This window comes from Pituophis catenifer, unplaced genomic scaffold (assembly GCF_029215685.1).
Source record: "Pituophis catenifer annectens isolate HBS135680 unplaced genomic scaffold, rPitCat1.0.hap2 SCAF_4, whole genome shotgun sequence".
Classification (NCBI taxonomy): Eukaryota; Metazoa; Chordata; class Lepidosauria; order Squamata; family Colubridae; genus Pituophis; species Pituophis catenifer.
This window is the reverse complement of record NW_027256884.1, coordinates 25,104,440-25,130,009: the sequence shown is the minus strand read 5'-3', so window position 1 is coordinate 25,130,009 and position 25,570 is coordinate 25,104,440. Positions and strand designations below refer to the sequence as shown.

Below are 25,570 nucleotides of genomic sequence, written 5' to 3'. Positions count from 1 at the left end.
GTCAACTGAGGAGAAAAGTCAGAGGAGACACGCTGAGGAGGAACGCTGGGGGAGAAGGAGACATGGCCAAGGGTAAGAGACGAAAAGTCCTATTCCGTTCCATTAGTGGCTCAGAAAAGCTATTGTCTGTTAACTCAAAAACTGCTCAATAAAATGACAGATAACTTTATATATGCACAGAGGGTAAAAAAACAGGTTACTTCCTGGTTAAAACCAGAAAGTAACAATGACCGGGCAGGTGAGTGGAGCCTCATGCTGCCACTGCTACCGGTTCTCCGAACTACCACCCGCCATCGCTACCGGTTCGACTGAACCAGTCTGAACCAGTAGCATTTCATCCCTGGTAGATATATATATATAGAATAACAGAATAACAGAATTGGAAGGGACTTGGAGGTCTTCTGGACCACTAAGGACAACACTTAGCTATAATTTAACTTATTAGTTTATTTCTTTAAATGAAAAATCTTAAATGTCTGATCTTTTTAAGTAATGAAAATTTCAGGAACAGATAGTCCTCGACTTACAGCAGTTCATTTAGTGACTGTTCAAAGTTACAACAGCACTGAAAAAAGCGACTTATGACCATTTTTCACACTTATGACTATTGCAGCATCTCCACGGTCACGGGATCAAAATTCAGACTTTTGGCAACTGACTCATATTTATGACGGCTGCGGTGTCCAAGGGTCACGTGATCACCTTTTGCGACCTTCTGACAAGCAAAGTCAATGGAGAAGTCTGATTCACTTAACAACCGTGTTCCTTATTTAACATCTGCAATGATTTATTCAACAGCTGTGGCAAGAAAGCTCATAAAATGGGGCAAAACTCAGTTAACAAATGTCTCACTTAACAACAGAAATTTTGGGCTCAATTGTGGTCGTAAATCAAGGACTACCTGTACTATATAGCCCACTTTTAATCCTTCTTCTTCTTTCTAGAACATCTTAAAACTACATCTTTATTCCTGAATAGGGCATTTTTGCTATGAAAAGGAAGAAAAAGCCAACAGCTCAAACACCTCACAAGTTTTCAAAAGGGACAGTTTTAGGAAGAGTCGGAGGAATTAACTGAACCAAGGAAAGACAGCTCCCAGAGAGCTCCATAGAACATTATATTTTATTGTTACTGTAGTTCTGATCACTTGGGAAGAATCATTAAGATCCACTTCTATGAGTCTTCAGGTTGCAAAACACTTCTATCAGAATTTTAAACTGATTTCAAAAATACATATTTTTATGTAGGAATGTATTGGTATTTAGAAATAGGATTTAATGATTTAATGTAGTAGGCCATTCCAATTACTGAGATTCTTTTTTTTTATCTTACTCAACTTTAATAAGAGATTGTATTACATTTGTATGTTATATTTTATTATTTGTACTGTGCTTAGTTATGGGGGCATCAAGAATATAGTTTACTTTTCACCAGGATGGGTTAAACAAGTCATTCTCGTGAAAGCAACATTATATTATATCCCAGTTCGTTCTCACAGGGAGGGACTACTCAGGGTACCGTCAATCAAATTATGCCGACTGGCAACTCCCAGGGGGAGGGCCTTCTCTGTGAGGGCTCCAACCCTTTGGAATGAACTGCCCCCGGAGCTACGGAATATCCCTAATCTCCGTGCTTTCCGCCGTGCCCTCAAGACCCTGATGTTCCAACAGGCGGGGCTAAACATATGAACATATGAATGATTTTTTAAATATTATCTAATTCTGGGTTTATTTAATTGACCAAACTAAGTAATAATTTTAATTAGCAATTTTATGATGTTTGTATGTCTATATTCTTCTTGGTTGTACACCGCCTTGAGTCCTACGGGAGAAAGGCGGTATAGAAATATAATAATAATAATAATAATAATTAAATAAATAAATAAATAAATAAATAAATAAATAAATAAATAAAATATGCACATGTTGAAAAGAGCAGAGCTGCACTGAAATTGTGTGATACTATTTTCATCAAACTGAAATCAGACTTTGCCTTCCCTCTTTGGGTGCTGCTTTATTATGAATTTTGAGAAAAACCAGTAGGAGGATCTGGATAACCATGATTACCACTATGTCAATTTTTCTTTTCTTTTGAACACAAAACAAAATTCTTACCCTTTCTACCGACTGGTTTCACAGAACATTGAGCATCACATAAATTTATTAAAAGGGCAAGGATCAGAAGGAAAACCAGAACGTGCCTCTGAAAAAAAGAAAAAAAAACAGTAGGAAAGCAATAAAAGGTAAATTTAGTGGGTAATTATGGTGGATATTAACGGAGGCACAACCTGTTAACCCAGTAGTTGCATTTGAACATTAGGTATTGCACAATTCTTGCAAGAAAATGCAAATAAATTGAGAACCATTGGCCACAATCCTTCCTTTAGGATTTGGTTCCCTCTAGCCATAGCTGCACATGAGCCTGACCTCAGGACCACCATTCTTCCCTTCTGGGTCTCCTCAGGGGCTTTCATAGAAGAACACAGATATTGTCTCTCTCCTTCCTTAGCGATTCTGTCTATGGAATTGAACAGCAAGGGAAGATAGTATGGTGGCTTCCTCAGAGAAAGCTGGTAAGTACTGGATACAAGGCAGGGGTGGTATTCACTTACCTTCGCTACCAGTTCGCAAATGTGAGCCACCTCTGTGCATGTGCAGGTCCTTCCGTGCATGTGCAGAGCATCAAAAACGGGACGTGATGATGTCCGGGCAGGTGGGCGGAGCCTCCCGCAGCCGCCGCTACCGGTTTTCCCGAACCGGATAGAACTGGCTGAATACCACCACTGATACAAGGCCTAGCCCTTTCCAGTCCCCATTTCTTTCCAGTCTTAATTTTGGTCCAGCACTCAGAACTCCTCACCCTACATCTTTTCCTCCTTACCAGACATTCACCCTGTCTGGATCTCTTGCCTTCCCTTCTCTAGCACTCCTCATAGGTTGTCTATCCTTCTATTGGGACAAAGTCCAGCTCTAGGTTTACCTTATCTAGTTGGTGGAGGAAAATCTTCCCCCCCATCTTTAGGAACTGTTTGTGGACACCCTACAACACCTCAAACATTTAAAGCTATTTTTGAGAAAGTGGGGGGGAGAATTTCAATTAGTTTAATTTTGAATATGATTCTTGTTTTGTTATTGCTTTATCTCTTATTTTTTTGGAGATGTTCCAGGAATCAGACCGGTTGTCAGCCTGAAAAGGGTTAAGCATTACCAAGCTAAAAAGATGTAAACCAGAATATCATAACCAAATCTTTTTTTGCGTTACTTCCAACTAAATATTCTCCAATCAGGCTATTCATGAGATAAGAGCAGAAACATAAGAATCCTATAGGCACTCACCATAACGGAATCATCTATCTTTCATGGGCTGCTCTGAGAATTTGCAGGCACTGTTCTGCAAATTTATAGGTAGATGCAAATGTATGCATTATGTATGTACTGCCATGTGAGCAGAGTTTGACAACTGACAAATTTGCTAACTTGTCCTAGTCACCGCTCAGGTGTAATTTCGACATAACCGCTCAGGTGTATTTCGACATAATTTCTGGAACTAAACGCTTGGCCAAATGATTATGAGAATTGATCACTGGTGTTCCTTTACGAAGTCCAGATTACTGCAGCAATCATTCTACTTTTGAGCCAAATGGGGGGGTCTGTATGCCACCAATCCATCAAAGCATTATGTACAAAAGGACATACGTGACAATGTGTTTTGTTCCACTGACCTGCTACAAGGTAAAATAGGTCATGAGGAATGAATGCCAAATGATCCCAGGCAGGGCCTTCATTGTTTCGTGTGCAATTTGTTTTTCGGGGAAAATAGTCACCACAATAAAGTGTTTTTGTTTCTAGATCACTGATTCCAAAGCTCATCAATTAAAAGCAAACTGGATTCACTGGTGGTTTGCCTGAAATATTACCTTCCTACCCTGTTTGGTGAACTCTCCAAGTCCATCTGGTAAACCAGCCTGGGAACTAGAGAGGTTTTTGCTCCAACTCCCTACGTTCTGAATATTGCTGGCCAAATCTATGGATAATTTCTCACCAAATATCAGAGAACCACTTAAATCCATAATTGATCACAGATTTAAAAAACAACAACACTAAAGTAGCAGATTTTCAGAGCCGTATTCAACCTAATCAGAGAACCACTTCTTCATGATCAGATTCATATCTGGCTCAAACACTGAGAAATCATTTTGTTTCTCGTATCAATATTAGATATCCAGAGTATCATTAAGCCAGATATATTTTTGGAAAACGTATTGCCATAGTGAGCATGATGTGCAAAGTTACAAAAAACAATTAGCGTGCCAGCTATCCTTCTATGAAGTGGGATCAGGCATGAGGTTGGAATCCTTATGCTTGTGTTGGATGAGTTTAATCATCCTGTCTTCAGGGCTGTGTTCGATAATGCTTAGGAGTGCAGGGATTCCATCATAATCATGGGTTTGTCCTAAGTAATCTTGAGCCCAACAAATAAAGACTGTGTTGTACCTGGCACAATTTAAACTTCTAAATAAAAATGATTCTTGGCTCCATTTGTTGAGAAAGGCATAGTTTATTAGAGATCAAGTATATTGCAGAAGTGCAAAGCCAGAACTGAAAATTACACACCAAAATCCCTAAATTCTACTTTTCCTTAACGGTTTCCCATTGCCCACCCCAGCGTAACCAATCAGGTTCAGGCAAGACGTTTTCCTAATGGTCAGTCCAAGTGTAGTCCGTGAAGTGGCCCCTTTCCTTCTCCCAGCTGGGTGACCTTGAGGCAACATCTCGAGGAGATAAAGCATTTACTTTTATTTCCCAAAGCATCGCCCATTCATTTCCCCTCTGCCACCGCATAGCAGCGAAGCACAAGCAAACATAAGGTGGCAGTTGATAGGTGCCATATACTGGATATTACTTTTGTCTGAGAGTAATTGAATAGCAATGAAGGACATTCCTCTTAGTTACTTGCCTTTGCCAGATTATTTCCTGGTTCAGATGAGTTTGAGTCAGTAGTGGCTTTCACTTACCTTCACTACCGGTTCGGAACTGTGAGCGCGCGCACACGCTCGCTTGCTTCACTCTCACGTGCGCAGCGCTTATGCGCATGCACAGAACCTTCTGCGCATGCACAGAGTGTCTGTGATGACGTCCGGATGGGTGGGCAGAGCCTCCCACTGCCGCCGCTACCAGTTCGCCTAAACTGGTAGAAACCCACTGGTTTGAGTGCCGTACAGAACCTCCATGGAAAGAACAGAAGGATCACCTCAGGTGTTTTATGGATCTGAATATTTTCCAGCAGGCATTTAGGAGTTCCCTAGATATCTTACGGGCAGTTTCACTGAATGCCTGACTAGCTATTGGCAACAGGAGGGGACTGAAGCACTTGAGAAGATTACTTCTGAATGGCCTTTCTCTTTTACCTGATCGTGGGTGACTGTCTGATTAGTGAAGAGTCTAGGACAACTGGTGGAAAGTCAATTCCTGAATTTATGAGCAGCCAGCAAAGGAGATGAGGCAGCGATAGAACAATCTGCTCCTTTTGTATTACTGTTGCACTGGCAAAGTAACATGGAGTTCCTTTTTTTAATTTAGCTCGCATTTTGAGCATAACCTTGTGGGAATGGAATGTTCAAGTTTTCCTTTAGTAACCAACTTGTTGTAACTAACTGCAAGATAAGAACTTTCTCAGGCTGAATAACAAAAGGCTTTCTTTTTCAATTGTGCATGTTAAGAAGTTTCAACTTAGCTGAAATTGTATCTATTCACAACGGATTCTATGGGACTCATGATGTCTTTTCCCATGCTAACATTTTACTTTTGATACTTTTAATACAACGTGCTTTTCAATTCTTATGTTGACATATTATTGGATGTTTAATTTTTGATGATGTAACTGGGCAAATGATTTTTCCTAAACCAATCAACTTTTACGTTGTTGTGCAAACTATAAAGAGAAATGAGTCTATGTTCCTCTCTCTCTCTCTCTCTCTTGTAAAACCAGAATCCTTTTTATCTTGGAAAGTTCCAAATAAATCATAAATTAAATGGTCTTATCTCAGTATTTAATTGGGGTCCAGCATATCATTTGGCCATCAAAAAGCACCTCCCATTTTTAAGATCCTATAGTCCCGTGATGGCAAACCTACGGCACGCATGCCAGAGGAGGCACACAGCACCCTCTCTGTGGGCACGTGAGCCGTCGCCCCAGTTCCACTCCGCCGTGCATGCGCACATGCCTCCCGCCAGCCAGCTGGTCTTTGGGTCTCTGCTGTGCATGCGCAGGGGGGGCACGTGAGGGGGGCGCACACACATGCATGGGGGTTGAGGCATATGTGGGGGGGCCCACATGTATTGCATTTTGGGGGTTCAGGTGTATGGATGCGCATTTGCGTGCACATGCGCACGTTTTGGGCACTCAGTCTGGAAAAGGTTAGCCATCACTGCTATAGTCTCTATTTGGGGTAGAGTTGGGGCGACTGGATGGAGCTGAGCAGTTTACTAGCCAGATTCCCTTCCTAATGCCTATATGGAGTTCGGAGCAGATATTTTTTTCTTTTTGCCCTAAGAAAGGCTACCTAGGATTGAACTCTCAAGCTTCTGAATGGGAGCCAAGTATCTTCCCCACTAGGCCACCATTCCACTCATTTCGCCATCAAAACCCACTATAAATTATCCTAGAAATAAAGCTGAACAAAGCTTTATCTTTGTCTTTTATCATTTGTCTTATTAACATTTATCTTAAGCATCTCAAAATTTTCATAAATCAGCTTCATTTATCTAAAATTTATCATTTTGCTTTAGACACAGAACTGCAATTAAGTTATTTGCAGCTAAAGCCCAACTGCGGTGCTGTTATGTGGTATTTAGCTAAGGATGTATCATAGCACTGCAATTCTATTAAACACAATAGTCCAGTTTCATGATCTCTAAATAAGTAGCATAACATTCTAGGAATTACAGAAACAAGTGCTATTATTGAGACTTGGCTGAATTTTGAAACCTTGTAATATGCAATATGGATTTGATTTATAGATCAAATCATGGGTGAAGAAGCTGAAAATGTCAGATAAATGGACACATAACCTAAATGCAATGCAATTAGAATGCAACGATAGGATTTTCAAAGGAAAAATATTAAATTTACTCCAAATATTAAAGAAAATCAGTATGTTTTATTGTTATGTATGTATCTATGAAAATCAGTATGTTTTATTGCTCCAGTTTTGATTGCCAAAATGGGCAATTCTTTCTTGAAAGTGTTGGAAGCGTAATAAACTGGTGGGATCACTTTTTCCACAAGGTATTAGGTGGCGCTGTTGTAAATCAGTTTTTAAAAATGATTCATACTTGAATGCAACAAATTTTAAAAGCCGGATTTATATATTTTTAGTACCACCAGAAGTTGAAAGGGAAATTCCAAACAACATCACACCAGACGCACCTAAAAAAAGATATTAAAAAGGTGTAAGTAGAGATCATGATATGAATCCTGTTTGTCTGAATCCTAGAGCATCAACTGCATCTGACCATCCTATATCATAGACTGCATCCTGCCCTTTGGCTGTCCCGATCTGGCCTGCATCAGGTCAATTGGAAGTTAAAAAATAAAATGTAAATAAGCACAGCACAGGGGGTGGGAGAAGAAGCCAAGTGGGCTCCTGCTCTGCTCAGTTGCCATGTGTGCCTTCAGTCAGCTGGTTATAGAAAGCTGCTTATAAACCTAAAAACAGATATTTATAAAATGTTGAGACTCTAGAAACTAGAGTGCAGAAAAGAGCAACGAGATGATTATTATTTTATTTATATTTATTTATTTGTTCTTATTTCTATACCACCCTTCTCCAAATAGGACTCAGGGCGGTGAACAGCCAAAGTAAAAAACAATACATACAAAATTTAAAAGCAGTTTAAAATAATTAAATATTTTGGCCGTAAATTAAAACAACCCAATTTAAAATCAATTTAAAATTTAACTCAAGCCAGCCCAGCTAGTTGAAATAAATGGGTTTTCAGGGCCCGACGAAAAATCCGGAGGTCTGTTATTGTACGTATCTCTGGGGGGAGGTTGTTCCATAGGGTGGGCGCCGCCACAGAGAAGGCTCTCCCCCTGGGAGTCGTCAGCCGACATTGTCTGGCGGACGGCACCCTGAGGAGGCCCACTCTGTGCGAGCGTACTGGCCGGTGGGAGGCTATTGGTGGCAGAAGGCGGTCTCGTAAGTACCCCGGCCCTAAGCCATGGAGCGCTTTAAAGGTGGTCACCAACACCTTGAAGCGCACCCGGAAGACCACCGGGAGCCAGTGCAGCTCGCACAGGAGAGGTATTACATGGGAGATTAGGGGACTGGAGGTTAAAATATATAAAGAACAGTTGCAGGAACTGGGTATGTCTAGTTTAATGAAAAGAAGGACTAGGGGAGACATGATAGCAGTGTTCCAATATCTCAGGGGCTGCCACAAAGAAGAGGGAGTCAAGCTGTTCTCGAAAACTACTGGAGGCAGAAAAAGAAGGAAAAGATAGAAACTAATCAAGGACATCCAACCTAAAACTAAGGAGAAATTTCCTAAACAGTGAGAACAATTAACCAGTGGAACTGCTTGCCCTCAGTAGTTGTGGGTACTCCATTATTGGAAGCTTTTAAGAAGAGTCTGGACAGCCCCTTGTCTGAAATGGAATAGGATCTCCCACTTGATAGGGGGTCAGACTAGAAGACTTCCTAGGTGCCTTCCAACTCTGTTATTCTGTTATTGCGATATAGCATATTGTGTGAAACAGATATCTCAGTTTTTAAAGATCTGGTCAGGCATTAAAGGGAAGATTATTAGACTTCCTAACAGACAGCAATATACCTAAAGTTCTGTTCTGTTCAGGGATGAGAATGGAAGCACGCTGGGTTATTCTACCTTAGGTTTGGGTCTTTCGAATGTCCCCTCATCCCAAGAGGGAATATTGTGCTACCAAATTATGACACTTTTACCCTAGAGAACTCAAAGGAATATAGGAATTGGGAGGGGAGAATGCTAAGAACAATTTAGGAATTGTTCACTTCTATTGTAAGGTGACCAGACGTCCCGCTTTTGGCGGGACAGTCCCGATTTTTAGCAATTTGTCCCGCGTCCCGCGGCGTTTCAAAAAAGTCCCGATTTTTCATTCTGCCCCGAGTCCCGCTGCCTCTTGAGCCCCAGCTGATGGCTAGAAGAAAAAAAAACTCTTTAAACTCTTGCCCGGGGCTTCAAAGGGCCGCCCTACAGGCAATCAGTGTAAAGAGTTCCTGAAGCAGTTTTTTTTTCCCCTAGCTAAGCTGCAGAAACGAAACCGAAACCAGGATCTTTGGTGCAACGTGACAAAATGAGGCAGAGAGAGATTTATTTTTATTTTTATTTTTCCTCCCCAAAAAAGGTAGGTGAAAAACTGCAAACAATGGGAAATTTAGGAGGAGAGTTCAAGATTTTAAAACACAAAAGAAAAAAAAGCTGTATTTAACTAGGGAATTATAATAATTGAGATACTATTAATTGTATATTGTGTTGAAAGCAGAAATGGTTAAGTTGTGGTTCAGAGGAATATAGGGGGGAAATTATTTGGTTTATTATTATTGGTAAATATAATTAATTGATTTGTAAGAAATTGGATTTCATGGAAATAATTGGAATATTCATGTTCATATTGATTAATATACAAAAAAGATAGTTTTATAACTAATTGATTTATATTAAAATGTTGAATTTGTATTAAACAACTGTATTACAGAATTACATAATTAAACAATGTGAGGATGGATATAAAAATAGATGACAATGGAAAGGGGTATAATATAGAATAGAAGGGAAAAATTGAATTTGATTAAGATTAGAGATGAGGATGAAGGGTAATATTGGTTTTTTTAAAAAAATAGATGAGGAATAAATATGGCAAAAAGGAAATATAGAAATTGTAAATTTAATTGAAGTGACTAAACACTGTTTAAATTTGTGAACCGGCCAAATACTCTGTTCAAAGAAAATAAATTGTATGTTTGTATGTGTGTTTCTAATTACTGCTATTTATTCATATTTGTTCTCTTTTATTCTTTAAAGTTTAACCATTCATTCTTTATCTTAATATCTTTATATTTGTTTGGGGTTGGTTTTCTTCCCTTTCATCTTTTTTATTGTACAGCAATCTTTCTCCTCAAACCTACCACCTCTCTTTTCTTTCCTTCTTACTTTCTCTTCCCCCCCTCTTCTTCTCCTCCCTACTTCCTCTTCCTTTCTCCTTCTCCTCCTCTCTTCCTCCCCCTCTTACCCTCACTCCTACTCTAATTTCCCTTCCCTTCCTTCACCCCTCTCTATTACTGTATCCTTTTATGAATATGGACTACTCAGAGGGCTGAAAAAGTTATTTTTGACTGGTCCTCACACTTTTGACCAGTCCTCGAATTTACGACTGTCCTCACATTTTACATTTTTGCCCTATCTTGTCATCATGGTGAAGAGAAGCAGTTGTGAAATGAGTGACATGGTTGTTAAGAATGCTGCACGGGCATAAATGTGAGGATGGTCATAAGTGTGAGGACCAGTCAAAAGTGCGAGGACCTGTCAGAAATGACTTTTTTCAGCCCTCTGGTTAGTCCTTTTGTGCATATGGACTACTCAGAGGGCTGAAAAAGTTATTTCTGACTGGTCTTCGCACTTTTGACCAGTCCTCGAACTTACGACTGTCCTCACATTTTACATTTTTGCCCTATCTTGTCATCATGGTGAAGAGAAGCAGTTGTGAAATGAGTGACATGGTTGTTAAGAATGCTGCACGGGCATAAATGTGAGGATGGTCATAAGTGTGAGGACCAGTCAAAAGTGTGAGGACCTGTCAGAAATGACTTTCCAGCCCTCTGAGTAGTCCCTATACACATAGCCATGGCCACCCGGTCACATGACCAGCTAGCCACGCCCACCCAGTCACATGGCCTCCAAGCCACGCCCACACAATAAGCCACGCCCACAATGGTGTCCCTCTTACCAATGTTAAAATCTGTTCACCTTTCCCTATACACATAGCCATGGCCACCCGGTCACATGACCAGCTAGCCACGCCCACCCAGTCACATGACCAGCTAGCCATGCCCACAAAATAAGCCACGCCCACAATGTCCCTCTTTACCAATGTTAAAATCTGGTCACCTTATTCTATTGTCTATGGAGATTCTCGGTCTTCCAGGTCATGGTTGTCCCAAAGGTGCTTTTTCAAGAGACACCTGGACTTCCTCATTTTTCTTAGAAGATGTTTCTCTTCTCATCCAAGCAGCACTACTCAGATGACCCTGAGGACACAAACAAACTTCCAAGTGGCCTCAAGGACTCTCCAAAAGAATGCAAACAACCAGCTGTCTGCAAGGAGTATAAATTCTTCCCTTCCCCATCATCCAGTCAGAGCTGAAGAAGCTTCTTGGATGAGAAGCAAAACGTCTTCAAAGAAAAAACAAGAAAGTCCAGTTGCCTTTTGGAAAAAAAAAAGCATCTTTGGGTTCACCCCTATTAATCACCCTCTTCTTGAAATATAAGAAAAATATGGTTATTGCCTGCCACCGGACAACCTCCAACTGGAGCTTCATAGCCTTGAGAGCTGTGTGCAACAAAACTTCATTTTAATATATGCCAATTAGTTGTACGTTCAAAGTGACAATAAAGTTTAGTCCTAGTCCTAGTCTTTAATCTTTAATAACTGTATTGTCATTGTACGGTGTATACACAGTATACCCATACAACGAAATTCACTTAACACCCAAAGACCAGGTCCAACACACATAACAATCCCCAAACACACTCCCACCCACCACAATTCCCCACCCTTAAACCACCCAAACATCCACACAACAGACCAAGTAATACTGTCCAACAGCTCACTGATGGTGGCCCTTTAGTTCATTGTTGAGTGCAATTATAGCTCTGGGATCTAGTCCTAGTCCTAGTCCTAATCCTATGCTTATACTTACGCTTAAACTTAATCCTATTCTATTCTATTCCATTCCATTCCATCCCATCCCATGCCATCCCATGCCATCCCATGCCATCCCATCCCATGATCCCATCCCATTCCATTTCTAGCCTAGTTCATCCCATCCCATTCTATCCCAGCTCACTGATGGTGGCCCTTTAGTTTATTGTTGAGTGCAATTATAGCTCTGGGATCTAGTCCTAGTCCTAGTCCTAGTCCTACGCTTAAGCTTACTTACTATTCTATTCTATTCTATTCTATTCTATTCTATTCTATTCTATTCTATTCTATTCTATTCTATTCTATTCTATTCTATTCTATGATCCCATCCCATTCCATTTCTAGCCCAGTCCATCCCATCCCAGCCTATTCTATCCCAGATCACTGATGATGGCCCTTTAGTTCATTGTTGAGTGCAATTATAGCTCTGGGATCTAGTCCTAGTCCTAGTCCTAGTCCTAGTCCTACGCTTATGCTTAAATTTACTCTTACTCTTACTCTTACTCTTACTCTTACTCCTATTCTATTCTATTCTATTCTATTCTATTCTATTCTATTCTATTCTATTCTATTCTATTCTATTCTATTCTATTCCATCCCATCCCATCCCATCCCATCCCATCCCATCCCATCCCATCCTATTCTATTCTATCCCGGGCTCTCCTCCTCGTCCGTCGTCCTTCCGCCAGTCCTGAAGCTCTCACGCACAGCTCTGGCGGAAGCGTCTCCAGCCGAAAGTCACTTGACGGGGGCGTCGGGGCGGCCCACTTTAGGGCGCTTCCGAGGCGCGGGTCACGTGGGAAGCGTCAGCTGACGGACGCCATTGCCGCGGCTTTTGAGAGACATAGGGGGAGGGAGGGGGAGAGAGAGCGGACGCTTCTATTGCCAGAGCGGCGATGTCTTCTCCCACCTCGTCCTCCTCCGCCTCGGATGACACGGAGGCTTCCTCCGGAGCCGGAGCCACCAAGGAGGCGGCGGCGGCGGTGGCGCTGCTGCTTTGGGAGCGCGCTTGGTCCCTGGAAGAGATTCGCTCCAGGAGCCAGACCTGGTCCCTGGCAGCCGACGCGGGGGTAAGACACAGGCGGCTTGGGCTTGGGGTGGTTTGGGTTGGGGGAGCCCCGAATCAAGGTCAAGGCTATGGGCGCCTGCAGGGGAAGAGGGTCCAGCGTTCCCATTTCCCCCGGCAGCTTCCTTTCACCGTGCTGGAGCTTTCCTTGCTCTGGCGATTTAGAAAGGAGGAGCCCTACTTCCCCTTTCGGGAGCCGTCCAGTTGGGCTGCCGGTCGCTCTGTTCAATCAATCAACCAACCGATCAGAATAGAGCAGAGGTCTTCAAACTTGGCCGCTTTAAGACTTGTGGACTTCAACTCCCAGAATTCTCCAGCCAGCTGCGCTGGCTGGAGAATTCTGGGAGTTGAAGTCCACAAGTCTTAAAGCGGCCAAGTTTGGGGACCCCTGGAATAGAGGGACCTTCGAGGTCTTCTAGTTCAACCCCCTGCCCAAGCAAGAGACCCTGTGCCGTACATTTCATGAACCATCCCTAAACCAAAATGAAACATGATCTCTATTCATAAACGAAATGAAACTAAACTTGCGAGCTGAAATAAATAAGTATTTTTATTTATTAATCAATCATATTTCTATGCTGCCCACTCTCCGAGGACTCTGGGTGGCTTACAACAATCGACAGTATACTAAATTAGCATATTGCCCCCAACAATCTGGGTCCTCAGTAGTGAAATTAAAATTCAATAGATCACTGAGTTTCAGATTAATAAAGGTTATGTCAAACAAGGCGGTTTTGCTATACACACAAAATATAGAATATGAAGTATATATATATCCAGTATTGTTTTTCTTTTTAAAAATTTGGTTTTGTAAAAATTCTTTTAAAAAAAATTTCCCCTTCATGAGCCCTGGAACAATGTACTGGCTGCACCCCACTCTCCTCAGGCTTGCCTGTGTAGATAATCATCAATTTACGGCCGCCATTGAGCCCAATATTTAGGTTGCTAAGTGAAAAATTTGCTAAGTGACTTTTTTGCCCCGTTTTACCACCTTTCTTGCAACACAAATCAATCACTGCAGTCGTTAAATGAGGAACACGCTTCCTAAGGGAAACTGGCTTCCCCATTGACTTTGCTTGTCAGAAGGTCGCAAAAGGGGATCCCATGACCCTGGGATACTGCAACCGTCATAAATATGAGTCAGTTGCCAAGTGTCTGAATTTTGATCACGTGATCATGGGGATGGTGCAATGGACGTATGTGTGAAAAATGGTCATAACTCGCTTTTTTCACTGCTGTTGTAACTTTGAATGTTCACTGTTGTAAATCGAGGACTACCTGTACAATTTGAGAAAAGTGGCTGCCCATTATCTTCTTAAAAACCTCCAGTGATGAAGCACCTACAACTTCTGAAGGCAAGCTGTTCCACTGGTAAATTGTTCTCACTGTTAGGAAGTTTCTTCTTCTCTCCTTGATTAGTTTCCATCCATTGTTTCTTTAGGCCCCTTTATTAGTCGTTGATTCGCCTCATCATTTTATGTTATAACTTTCTGGAAATGCATCCAAAGGCTTCTTAAATTAAAAAAAAATAGGTTTGATGCTCCATATCTTTTCAAACTTAACATGGCAGACCTTTTAGAGTCTCCCCCCACCCCCTCTCCTTCCCTCCACAATGTGATTTAAATTCTGTACACATTTTTGGCAGCTTTTGCAGTTTCTGCAAGAATTCTCCCAGCAAACAATCTCCAAGACCCATGAAATAAAGAAGCAGATGGACAGACTGATTCATGAAACTAAAAGTATAGATTGTCGCCTGCATAATGTCTTCAATGGTTTCCTCATGCTTTCAAATATGCAGTTCATTGAAAATGTGAGTATGTTGCTTTTATATATTGTGTTATGAATAGAGAAAGATTAATGTCAGATTTCAGCTCTGATAAGGAAAAGTGATCTGAAAGAAGTTGCAGTTTAACATGTTATTTGTTTATTTAAAATAGTTATTCTATTTATCATACAATGCATCTTTAATTATTGCAAAACTTTTTATACAATTTAAAATAGCTGCATATCAAATAATAGAAAACTAAAGGTTTAAATAAACGAGTTTATGATTAGTGGAGCCATTAGTATTGTGAGATTTTCTGTTGAAAATCATGCATTAACCCATGTTAAATTCAATTTCCTGATAGGAATAATTTTCAATTTCCTGACAGGATTGGGCCAAAATAATCTGTCAGCTTCCATGCCTAAGAGAAGACTAGAACTCAGTCTCCCAGTTTCTAGTCTAGCACCTTAACTACTAACCAAACTGGCTTTGTTTAAAAATTAAATTGCTGATTTTCTACTCTCTGGACTGAATGGTCTCCCACTGGCCAGAGTATCACCTCCATGCTTTATGTATATATCCATGAATGCATAGAGATAGGGCAGAGATAGGGTACCTTGATAGGGTACTGGTGAGGGATTACAGTCCAGCAAAATAGTTAAGTATGCATAAATATATGGCCATGGCAGTGAGATTGAGCGATTTTGAGGAGCTGCAGTAGAAATGACAGATGAATCCCACTCGAACTCAGGTGTACACAAACTAACAAGGAGTTTGTCAACATGAGCTTTGCTTAGTGCAGAGGTGTCAAACTGGTGGCCTGCGGGGCAGATGCTTCATGGGCAGGCCACGCCCACCCCAGCTCTGCAAATGGGAAAAGCGTTGCAAAACATCACGTGATGGCAACGTGATATGGCGAGTTTGACACCCGTGCCTTAGTGGTCGCTTAGAATCTCATAGTAAGAGCCAGGGATAATACATACATCTGATCCAATGTGTGTCGTAAGATAGGGACTGATAAAAGTTTGACTTGTTCCACTATCCACTACTGGTTTCAAGTATGATCAAGGTGAGTTTGTGTTTTAGGGAAAGAGTTTACCCCACATTTATTAGTTGTATCTGGTTAGTGAACAGGCTATAACCGTTAACATGGAGAGTGAGACAAAGGAGTCATCTTTGGTCACCTTCCAGTGGCAGGTTGGACCTCCCGACAATCATTGCCAGATCTGGCCAGACCTAGACTAGGTTTCCTTAAAACTGAAGGACGTCACTTTCCTCCTATTTCTCTGCCACATGAAAAGTATGTGTAATTGATATTAAGTATTAATTGAAATTATTTGTTTATAAACACTTGATGAAGTGATGAATTTGTATCCAAATCTTCATTTGAATTACTTTGTTTTTATTTATAGAGAGTTTATGATGATGAAATGGATGAACTCGTATCCAAAACTGAAGGAGGAGAGAAATTAGAACAGGCAAGTTTAATACATTAAAATAATGTCCTTTTGGGTAAAATCCAATCTGTTTAAAATGCTATAAGGGAACAATGGAAAGGATATGAACAAGCAAAAGCCCACACTTTAATCAGAATGTTGCCTTCATTGTTGTGAATGTAACCAATATTTATAAATAATATAAATATAAATTATATTTTATAAATAATATAAAAATATAATATAAAAGCCAGCTGACCTGGCGTCTAAATGGGAAAGTTCCACATTGGAGGAAGCTGCTGGGTTGATGGCAGACGCCACTTCCCACCTTGTTCTCTATATTCTACCTGCCCATCTTTCTTTTTTGGTCGTCATCATATAGTTGTGTTTCTTGTTGTGTTTTCTTTCATTGTTTCTTTTATTGTTCTGTATCTTCTCTTCACCCTCTTTTCATTTCTTCCTTTTTATTGTTGCAAGCTGCCTAGAGTAGCAGTGAGATAGGCAGCAAATACATTTAACAAATAATAATAACATCATCAAATATCCACATCTGCCTAGCCCACGTCCTTGGAAATGACTTGATAGGTGGACAAAATTGCCAAATCCAATCTGGCTGGCTGTGCGATGAACCATCATTTGCCAGGCAGGCTCAGTCGTATACACATCCCCAAGAGAGTTGCATATGTGCTGAGTCATGCACAGAATGAGATTACCAGAAATTCTCTTTCTGCTAGAGATTGAAAAATTGTTGTTTAATTTGTGGGCAAAACACCAAAGAAGTCATTGGACCAAAGCTGGGAAAAAGTGACTTCGCTCCCCACAACGTCTGCTTTGTTTGAAGAGTTTCTGTTTTTACAAAAAATAGGCAATGCACTTAATTTGCACTAGGATCCTCATTTGTTTCTGTGTTGTACTGAAATCTAAATTTTCTCTCTACAAGTTAAGGAATTGTTTAAAGTCTCAACATTTTACACATTGTGATGTGCCCAAAGACGCGCCCTTTTATTCTGTGGAATATTCTTGCTCTTTAATATTTTGTACTCTTAGCTTGTGATCTATAATATTCCAAGCAGAGCGCGTGCATTGCTATTTTGTGCTCTATTCAGATCATTGAGTAGATTTTTTTCCAGAATTTTTCTTCTGTTTATTTTAGTGACCAATAATTTGCACAGTTTTGCAAGTTGTCCTCTCCTCCGTTGGATGTTTGTGTTTTTTTAATTTAAAATTGAAAAGAGATTTTATATTTTACATGTACTTTTAATATTTTTTTTATTTATGAGATTGGTTTGTCTACCAAGGAAAGGAGAAAGGAGTGAATGTTCTGATTGCATTTCTTTATGGTATACAGCCAGAATGTGGCATTTTCTTGTTTTATATTTTGACCTTTTAATAATCAGAAAAAATAGGATGGGTTGTATGTATCCTATTTCTTCCTATTATTCCTCTCTTGGGAATAGGAAAGAGAGGCCTGGTGAGGTGCTCCCTGGAAAGCATGTAATGGTACAAGAGTTACTAAATTGTCTTAAAATAGGAGGCCTTATCAAGGTATGAAAATCCAGAGAGCTTCTAGGAGGAGATAGAGATTTGCCTATGGGCTCAATCTTTTCACTACATCTTTGTAGAGGTAGCATTAATTAAATACTAGTTAACTGGATAATTCTTTTTATCAGAGGCTACACTTTTATTTCCAGCTTCTGAATTGATGGGATTACTAGTTAAGTGTTAGGGGACTAAAGTATTTGCCTTTGGGGATTGGTAAACTTTAGGTGGTGGGCTGAGGAAGATACGGGAATCAGAGGGTGGGTCATTCACAAGGATAATGGGAATAATGGTTGAGATTGGTCCCACTTTCCAGCCTTCAATATTCACCCTCATTGCAAATCAGTTTTATTGAAAGTAATTTCAGTGATGACCAAAAATTAGAACTTCTTCCATTGCATATGAAAAATATGGGATCGGCATATTTTGATTTTGTAGGAGAAAACCCGTGAACAGAAAGAAGCTGATTTGATTCCCAAGATTCAGGAAGCCATCAATTTTGGGCTGCAGGTATTAGACAGTGCCTTTGAACAACTGGACATCAAAGCAGGGAACTCAGACTCCGAAGAAGAAACCAATGAAAGGCTGGAACTAATACTGGAGCCTAAGGTAATGGGACTTGGTATTTCTGGTCATTTCGGTTTTATTGGTTTAACTTATTCAGTAGTAAAAGCTATTTAATGACCTCAGGCCAATGATAATCTCTTGATACATTAAAGCCAAATGAGGAGAGTCCTGCTTAAACTGGCTTATATCTGTTGGTCAGTAATGTTTATATACTCTTGGACAGGTGTGGGCTTCAAAAATTTTAGCAAGGGGTTCTCTGCCCAGTTGCTGGGTGGGCATGACCTAGTCGGTCTCCTGCACCATGGCGGCGGGTGGGGGGGAGGTTGCCCTCCCCAGGCTCCGGAGGTTTTTGTTGAGCCTCCGGGATGGTGAAAATGGCTTCCCCAGGCTCCAGAGGCCCTCTGGAGGCTGGAAACAGGCCGATTTCCGGCCTTCCCAAACTTCTGGTAGGCCCGTTTTTCGCCTTCCCTGAGCCTCTGCATGGGCCCTGCACTTACCTGCATCCAAAACGGGCTGCGTGGGGACTCCTGGGAGGGGTGGGCGGGGCCAGCCAGGAGTGGGATTTGAGGGTTTTCCGAACTGCACAGAATCTTAGCTAGAGATTCTCCCGAACCCCTGCAAACCCGCAGCAGCCCACCCCTGCTCTTGGATCTTATTTTTTAAAAATAATGGGATTACAACTCCATCTTAACTCTGCGACAGAGTTTAATTTCATTTATGTGAGCCACCGATCTCCCTCAGAGAGGGACTCTAAATCTCATAGGTTTAAATCAAATTACCCTATTCAATCAATGCATGTTGACTTCTTAATGTATTACTCAGGCAGGCACCAATCTTTAATGAAACTGTATGCCCATGTGGTACTTTTCTAGTATTTCCTTGGTTCGCTTTCCCTTTGTTTGTTGTCCAATAATTGTATTTGTAAACCATACCTTCCCATTTTTATAAACAAATAAAAACCAGCTCTTGGGGTTGTTTGAGGAAGCAGATTTTCTTTGCTTGTAAGAGCTAAACTAAAGGTAGTCCTCAACTTATGACCATTTACTTAATATTGGCCTCTAAAAAAACTGTTGTGACCTAAATTAAAACTTAAAACTATTGTCCTGCCTCCAAATCACATGATCACAATTCAGCACTTGGCAACTGGCTTGTATTTACAACCAGTTTTAGTGTCCCACAGTCACATGATCCCAATTTGGGATATATTTATTTTTTTGTCAATTTTAAACTCCCTCCATGTAGCGGACAAAGCATCCCTTTTTGTTTGTAATCTGTACAGTTTCCCGAAAGAACAACCATAGGCTCCCTTTCATCCAATTCCTAATACTATTAAGTGGACTATTTATAGAGGTAGAGGGTGGGTATCGGGTGGGTTCTAAATTTTTTTACTACCAGTTCTGTGGGTGTGGCTTATTTTGTGGGCGTGGCTTGGGGTAATGTGACGGTGGGTGTGGCCAACTTTTTTTTTTTTTAACTTTTAAAAGCATTTTTTCTATGTTGCAGAAAAAAATGATTTTAAAACCCTCTGACGATCAGGCAACTCAGCTGGGATCACCAGAGGCTTTTAAAGGCATTTTTTTCTCTACAACCTCTTTGGCCGAAGAGGTTGTAGAAAAAATGCTTTTAAAAGTAAAAAAAAAGTCTCTGATGAGGTGGGCGGAGTAAGCAAGCTGCGACTAGGCTGGGGATCGGTTCGGGGGCGTGGCCAGCCAATGTTATTACCAGTTCTCCGAACTACTACAAATTTTTACTACTGGTTCTTGCGAACTGGTGCGAACCGGGAGCAACCCACCACTGCTGAGTATGTCTCAAAACTATTTTCTTGTCTTGCGATTCTGGATGATTATAGAAAGTTCTGTGAAATATTAGTGCTATGTGGGTTGTTGTTGTTTTGCTTAGTGTAAAATATAAGCCCAGTATCCTCCTTCCATTAAAGAATGATGAATAAAGTTAAAGGTTACAAGGTGAGGTAGAAGAATCCAATTGAAGTAAAATATGAGTTGCAGATTACCTTCAGATAATTTTTACTTGTTATTGGTAATGTGGCAGGTAGCTAATTGAAATCTTGGGAATTGGCAATTAGCCATCAAGAGTAGAGTTGTGTGCAGATTGTTATATTTTGAAGTTTAATCTTTAAAAAGCATTTTAAATTTAACTTTTTTTTCAGGATCTTTATGTTGATCGACCTTTGCCGTACTTAATTGGCTCCCAACTGTTTATGGAACAAGATGATGTTGGGCTTGGTGATCCTTCCAGTGAAGGTAGGTGAAAGAATTAGTAATAAACTTTTGCAGGCTAATTAATTTTTAAGGCTTATTATAGGCCACTTACTATTCACTAGGGGCAGTGCAGTGGCTCAGCAGTTAAGATAGTTAACTTTTTGCTGTTTATTTCAAATTATTACCCTTATAAATACTTTTTCTTTTGTTTGGAAATGAAGATTGGCTCATCAGTTAGGTCTAGGATAATTGGTTGCATCCCCCTGCCGTAGCCAATCCATCACAGCGGCTCTCCACCGGTGCTCCTCCTCCAGCACTGGTCCCCTGCTGCTTCTCCCTGCCCCCTTGTGCCAGGCAATTTGCCAAGAGATGCTTGTTCCCGGCCAATTCACAGCACAGGACAATTAGCCATGCGTCCTGACGGAGTTATTTAGAGTTATTCTTTTCCCTTGGGGATATATGCATTTATCGCATTTCTATGCCGCCCAACTCCCGAGGGACTCTGGGCGGCTTACAGCAAAAATAATGCGAACAACGAACATAGAAAAATTATTTAAAAACATTATAAAAACATTTTAAAAACATTAAAAGCCCATGTACACCATTCATGGCCGGATCTCGCAAGATTGCAACAGCGAATTGTCTGCTAGGACACATGACTAATTGTCTCACATTGCAAATTGGCCATGAACAAGTGACCTTCAGCAAATGGCCCAGCATGAGGGAACGAGGAGGAGCACTGGCAGAGGGTCAGCCAAGGATGAACAGCCATTGCTGGGTTGGCTGTGGCAGAGAGGCCAGGGTAAAGTTGGCATGGCATTGTGGCCACAGCCAATTGTCCCATTCTGCACCAGTTGACTTCTTAAATTTGTCATTTCATAGATCTCTGACAGCTTTAAGATGGTTAGATTCATTTCTAAAAGTGATTAGAAGTGAGGTTAGGAAATTTAGTGTCTTTTAAAAGGCTCCACTGTGGTTGTGTTTGATGATTGATTCCCTCACCTCCCAACATTCAAACCATGGGAGACCGCCATTCTGCATTGTCTTCAGGAGGAACAGCCACCCAGAACACATGCCGGCAATCTCAGAACATTGCTGACTATTCTTCTTCCACTGAACCCTCTTGTCTTGTCTAAAGAACTAACCTTGGAAATTTAATACAGAGATGGCTTGGTTTAGGGTCTAGGGAGACAATTTTGGGTATACATACATATTTATGAGTAAGATTTTTTTAAATCAAAAAAACATAATTCAAAAGACATATTGCAAAACATTTTTAAAAATTAAGAAAGATGGAGAAAAGGTATATTCAGCTACCAGCTGTTTATATAATTACTATATAGAATGTTGGGGGTTATTATTTCCGGAAATAAAAGTAAACATACGTGATATTAATGGTGGAATACAAATAAATAAAAATAAATAAATAAATTCCTGAAATACAAAAAGGCATTTGGGGTATAGGTTGTGGTTGACTTGCAACCATTCATTTAGTAACTTTTCGAAGTTATAATGGCATTGAAAAAAGTGAATGATGATCGTTTTTCACACTTAACTACAATTGCAGCATCCCCGTAGTCACATGATCAAAAGTTGGACATTTTGCAACTGGCATGTATTTATGAAGGTTGCCCTGTCCCGGGGTCATGTGATCACCTTTGGCAACCTGACAGTTGATGGAGAAGCCAAATTCACTTAAGAACCGTGTTATTAGTCTAACAACTGGAGAAGTGATTCACTTAACAACTAAGGAAAGAGAGGCTGTAAAATGGGGCAAAACTCTGCTGCCTTGCTGAGCAACAAAAACGTTGGTTTCAGTTGTGATTATAAGTTGAGGACTATTTGTATAACCAGTTAAAGAAACAATACACAAATCTTGTCTTTTCCCTTCACCTATGGAACAAAAGGTTCAGTGGATGGTGACCATGGAAGCCTGATAGACAGTGAAGGAAAAGAAGAAGAGGTGAGCAGACAATCCCTTGAGATATTGTACATATCTAAATATAAACTTCTAAGGTTCTGGAAAGTTTAGATATTTATCAGTTTATTATAGTGGTAGGATTTTTTTTAATTAAATTAAATTTAAATTAAGAACTTATTATCCCTGTCATAGATTAAAACAATTCAGATAGTGTTTCAGAAGAATTGCCATCTAAAAGGCTGTTACATAGAACAGGTCCAATAGAGCATTGATAGCATGCTGTCAAATTGAGTGTCACTTTTCTTAAATATGTGTTTTGTTTTGTTTTGTTTTGTTTTGTTTTGTTTTGTTTTGTTTTGTTTTGTTTTACTTTCCAGGAACTGGAAGAATTTGGGACTATAAGTGATGAAGATCAGAAACAGGTAAGAAATGCATTTTGTCAAGTTTCAGTTCTTTGCAACTAATCATTGGGTTGAGAAAATAAGTAGCATGAGAAAATGTATTGATAAGATGCCAGTGACAAAAGCAAGTTTTCCTCTTTGTAAAGTGTAAGAATCTGTTTTAAGTGATCCCTGTACTCCATACTGGATAGAGGAGAAAAGTGTGAAGTGCATTTCTTTTTCCCCACATCAATCTGTCCCCAGACTGTTCTATTTCTAGGCCCCCGGATTGAAAATTATGGTCTGTTGAGGTCATTTCAACACTTGTTTTTAATACATGTCCACTTATTTTAGCATCATTTTTCAAGATGAAATGTTTACTATCGCAATACCTTTTGCAGTTATTTTTCTGCCTCCATGCAACCTTCCAGTAGTGTTATCAGTTTTTATCTGTTCTTTGCAACTTAACTTCCTTGTCTTTGAAATTATCATTTGCATTTTGACCAGAGACAGCAAATAGAACCTATGTAGCTTATTGATGAAATCAGAACTTGATTCTAAGCATTATTGCTAATTGTGTTTTGAAGAGACTTTCAGGATAATAAGCGGAAGCATTCAATAAGAGAAGAAGGCAGAGCAATATGTTCTGGATATTCTTTCGCAAACAAGAGAAGACATTAAGTTAAAAGCTGGCTAGATCCATTTCACTATATGAAATTTCTTTCTCAAGTGCAGTAAAACATACATTATTTTTCCAGAGAACAGTACTAATGAGTGATGAAGATGAAGATCTTTTTGGTGACTATGAAAAGGGGGAAGAGGAAGACGGTGACCTAGAAGAAAATACAACATTGGTAAGGAATTGCTGCTCAATAGCATCACCGGTTTTATGAGAAAGTGTTAACGAAGCATATTAGTAATATCCTTATAGCATGAATTATAGCACTTAAAAGTACAAAACATTCATGGGATCAGTGAATCCTAACCCTAACCCTAAACAATTTAGATGAGGGAATAGAGGGGAAACTCATCAAATTTGTAGATGACATCAAGCTGTCAGGAATAGCCAACACCCCAGAAGATAGGTTCAAGATCCAGAAGGATCCCGACAGACTTGAACACTGAAATTCAATGGTGAAAAAATTAAAGTTTTACACTTAGGCAAGAAAAACCAAATATACAGTATAGAATAGGTGGGACCTGGCTCAAAAGCAGTAACTGCAAGAGGGATCTAGGGGTCCTAGTAGACAACCACTTAAATATGAGCCAGCAGTGTGCTTCAGCGACCAAAAACCCCAATGCAGCCCTAGGCTGCATTAACCATGGTATAATCTCAAGATCACATGGAGTGTTAGCACCACTTTATAATATCTTGGTAAGACCACACTTGGAATAGTGCATCCAGTTGTGCATCCTAGATCCCTCTCGCAGTTCCTTCCATGTGCTCTTATTAGTTTGAAAATTGTGTTTTTCCCTCTGACATTTCCTAGCCTATAATATGTCTGGCTTTAACTAATTTATGAATAAACTTTTTTAAAAAAATAACAAAGTGTGTCTTTTCTCCCTCTTACCCATTTCTACTTCCCTACTTGGAACTCAAAAGAAGAGACCTACATCGTTTACTGATGAGCTTGCAGCCCGAATCAAAAGCGAAGAGCTAAATAAAGAACAGAAAGAACAATCATGTAAGCAATTCCACATCTTTTTTTTTCTTTTGTTGCATAAAGTATGATAGAAAAAGTTTTTCTAATGATATTTTTAAAACAATCTTTATTTCCAGTAGACTATTATACTACAACCTAGCTGTTAATGTCTTTTAATTAAGGCACAAAGGAAGATATTTACTGGAATCAGGGAGAATTATTTAAATGTATCTTACACTTTAAAATATATACTAGATCAAGAAATTACTTATTCGAATAAACTGTTTCTATTATGAAAAATATTCTTTGTCCAAAGTTGAATGTAATTCTCTTTTGTTAAAAATATATCCAATACATCCAAGTTCAAAAGTTTTTTTTTCCCCTGGCAAAGATTTAGCAAAGGCTATTTTATTACTTAATTGTAGATTAGTAATAAAGTCCACTAATTGTAGATTAGTTGGACTCGAGTTAAAAAGAAAATGATAATCAGGCAAGACCTCTCCCAACCTTTTCTCCAGAAGTTTGCGATTCACCACTTAGCTGTGGAGAAAGAAATAAAATCAGATTGATCTGATAATAATAAGATAAAACAAGTCAGAATGATTAGGATATTTAGTAAAGAATAGTGATTCCTGATGAATATCTGAAAAATGATAACAATACAAAATAGCACGTTCTATCATTTCAGTTACTCCTCTATCACATAGACCCAGTCTCTGTTCAGAAAGAATCTTTCAGTATATCTTTTCAGTAACAGCTGTTGGGAGGGCATTAAATCTCGCCAGGGATAAATCTATTCCAAATTTTGGAATCGTGATGTGGCTAAGTTATTCTGGCTAATTCAAGAAGGTGTTCAGAGTAGGTCAAGAAGATGCTTCTGGGTAGAATCAATAAGTCTGCAGCTCTAAGTCAGTGGCCTATTTTAAGATCAGATAGTGTATGTGATCATAGCCCATAGTCATCATAGGGTGATGACTGGCCATGAAAAGCCATAAAATTGCAGTTTGCCATGGGAAGGAAGGAAGGAAGGAATAAATAACAAGAGCACTTAGATTTATATACTGCTTCATAGTGCT

The 25,570-nt window shown here is 39.8% G+C and overlaps 1 protein-coding gene across 4 annotated transcripts in view; it reads left to right on the top strand.

Annotated features, from left to right (window-relative positions):
• Nucleotides 1–12,811: 12,811 nt before the first annotated feature.
• The window catches only part of LOC139316509 (WASH complex subunit 2-like), a 48,853-nt gene continuing 36,094 nt past the window's right edge, over nt 12,812–25,570 (top strand). For 3 of the 4 annotated variants that reach the window (XM_070943253.1, XM_070943252.1, XM_070943251.1), the window contains exons 1-9: nt 12,812–13,028; nt 14,670–14,834; nt 16,202–16,267; nt 18,203–18,373; nt 20,499–20,592; nt 22,458–22,513; nt 22,849–22,893; nt 23,610–23,705; nt 24,455–24,536. In XM_070943253.1, the coding sequence (XP_070799354.1) occupies nt 12,855–13,028; nt 14,670–14,834; nt 16,202–16,267; nt 18,203–18,373; nt 20,499–20,592; nt 22,458–22,513; nt 22,849–22,893; nt 23,610–23,705; nt 24,455–24,536 (949 nt within the window). In that variant the 5' untranslated portion in view covers nt 12,812–12,854. Of the gene's footprint in view, nt 13,029–14,352; nt 14,396–14,669; nt 14,835–16,201; nt 16,268–18,202; nt 18,374–20,498; nt 20,593–22,457; nt 22,514–22,848; nt 22,894–23,609; nt 23,706–24,454; nt 24,537–25,570 lie in introns of those variants that run through there. The other variant, XM_070943254.1, reaches the window with a different exon arrangement.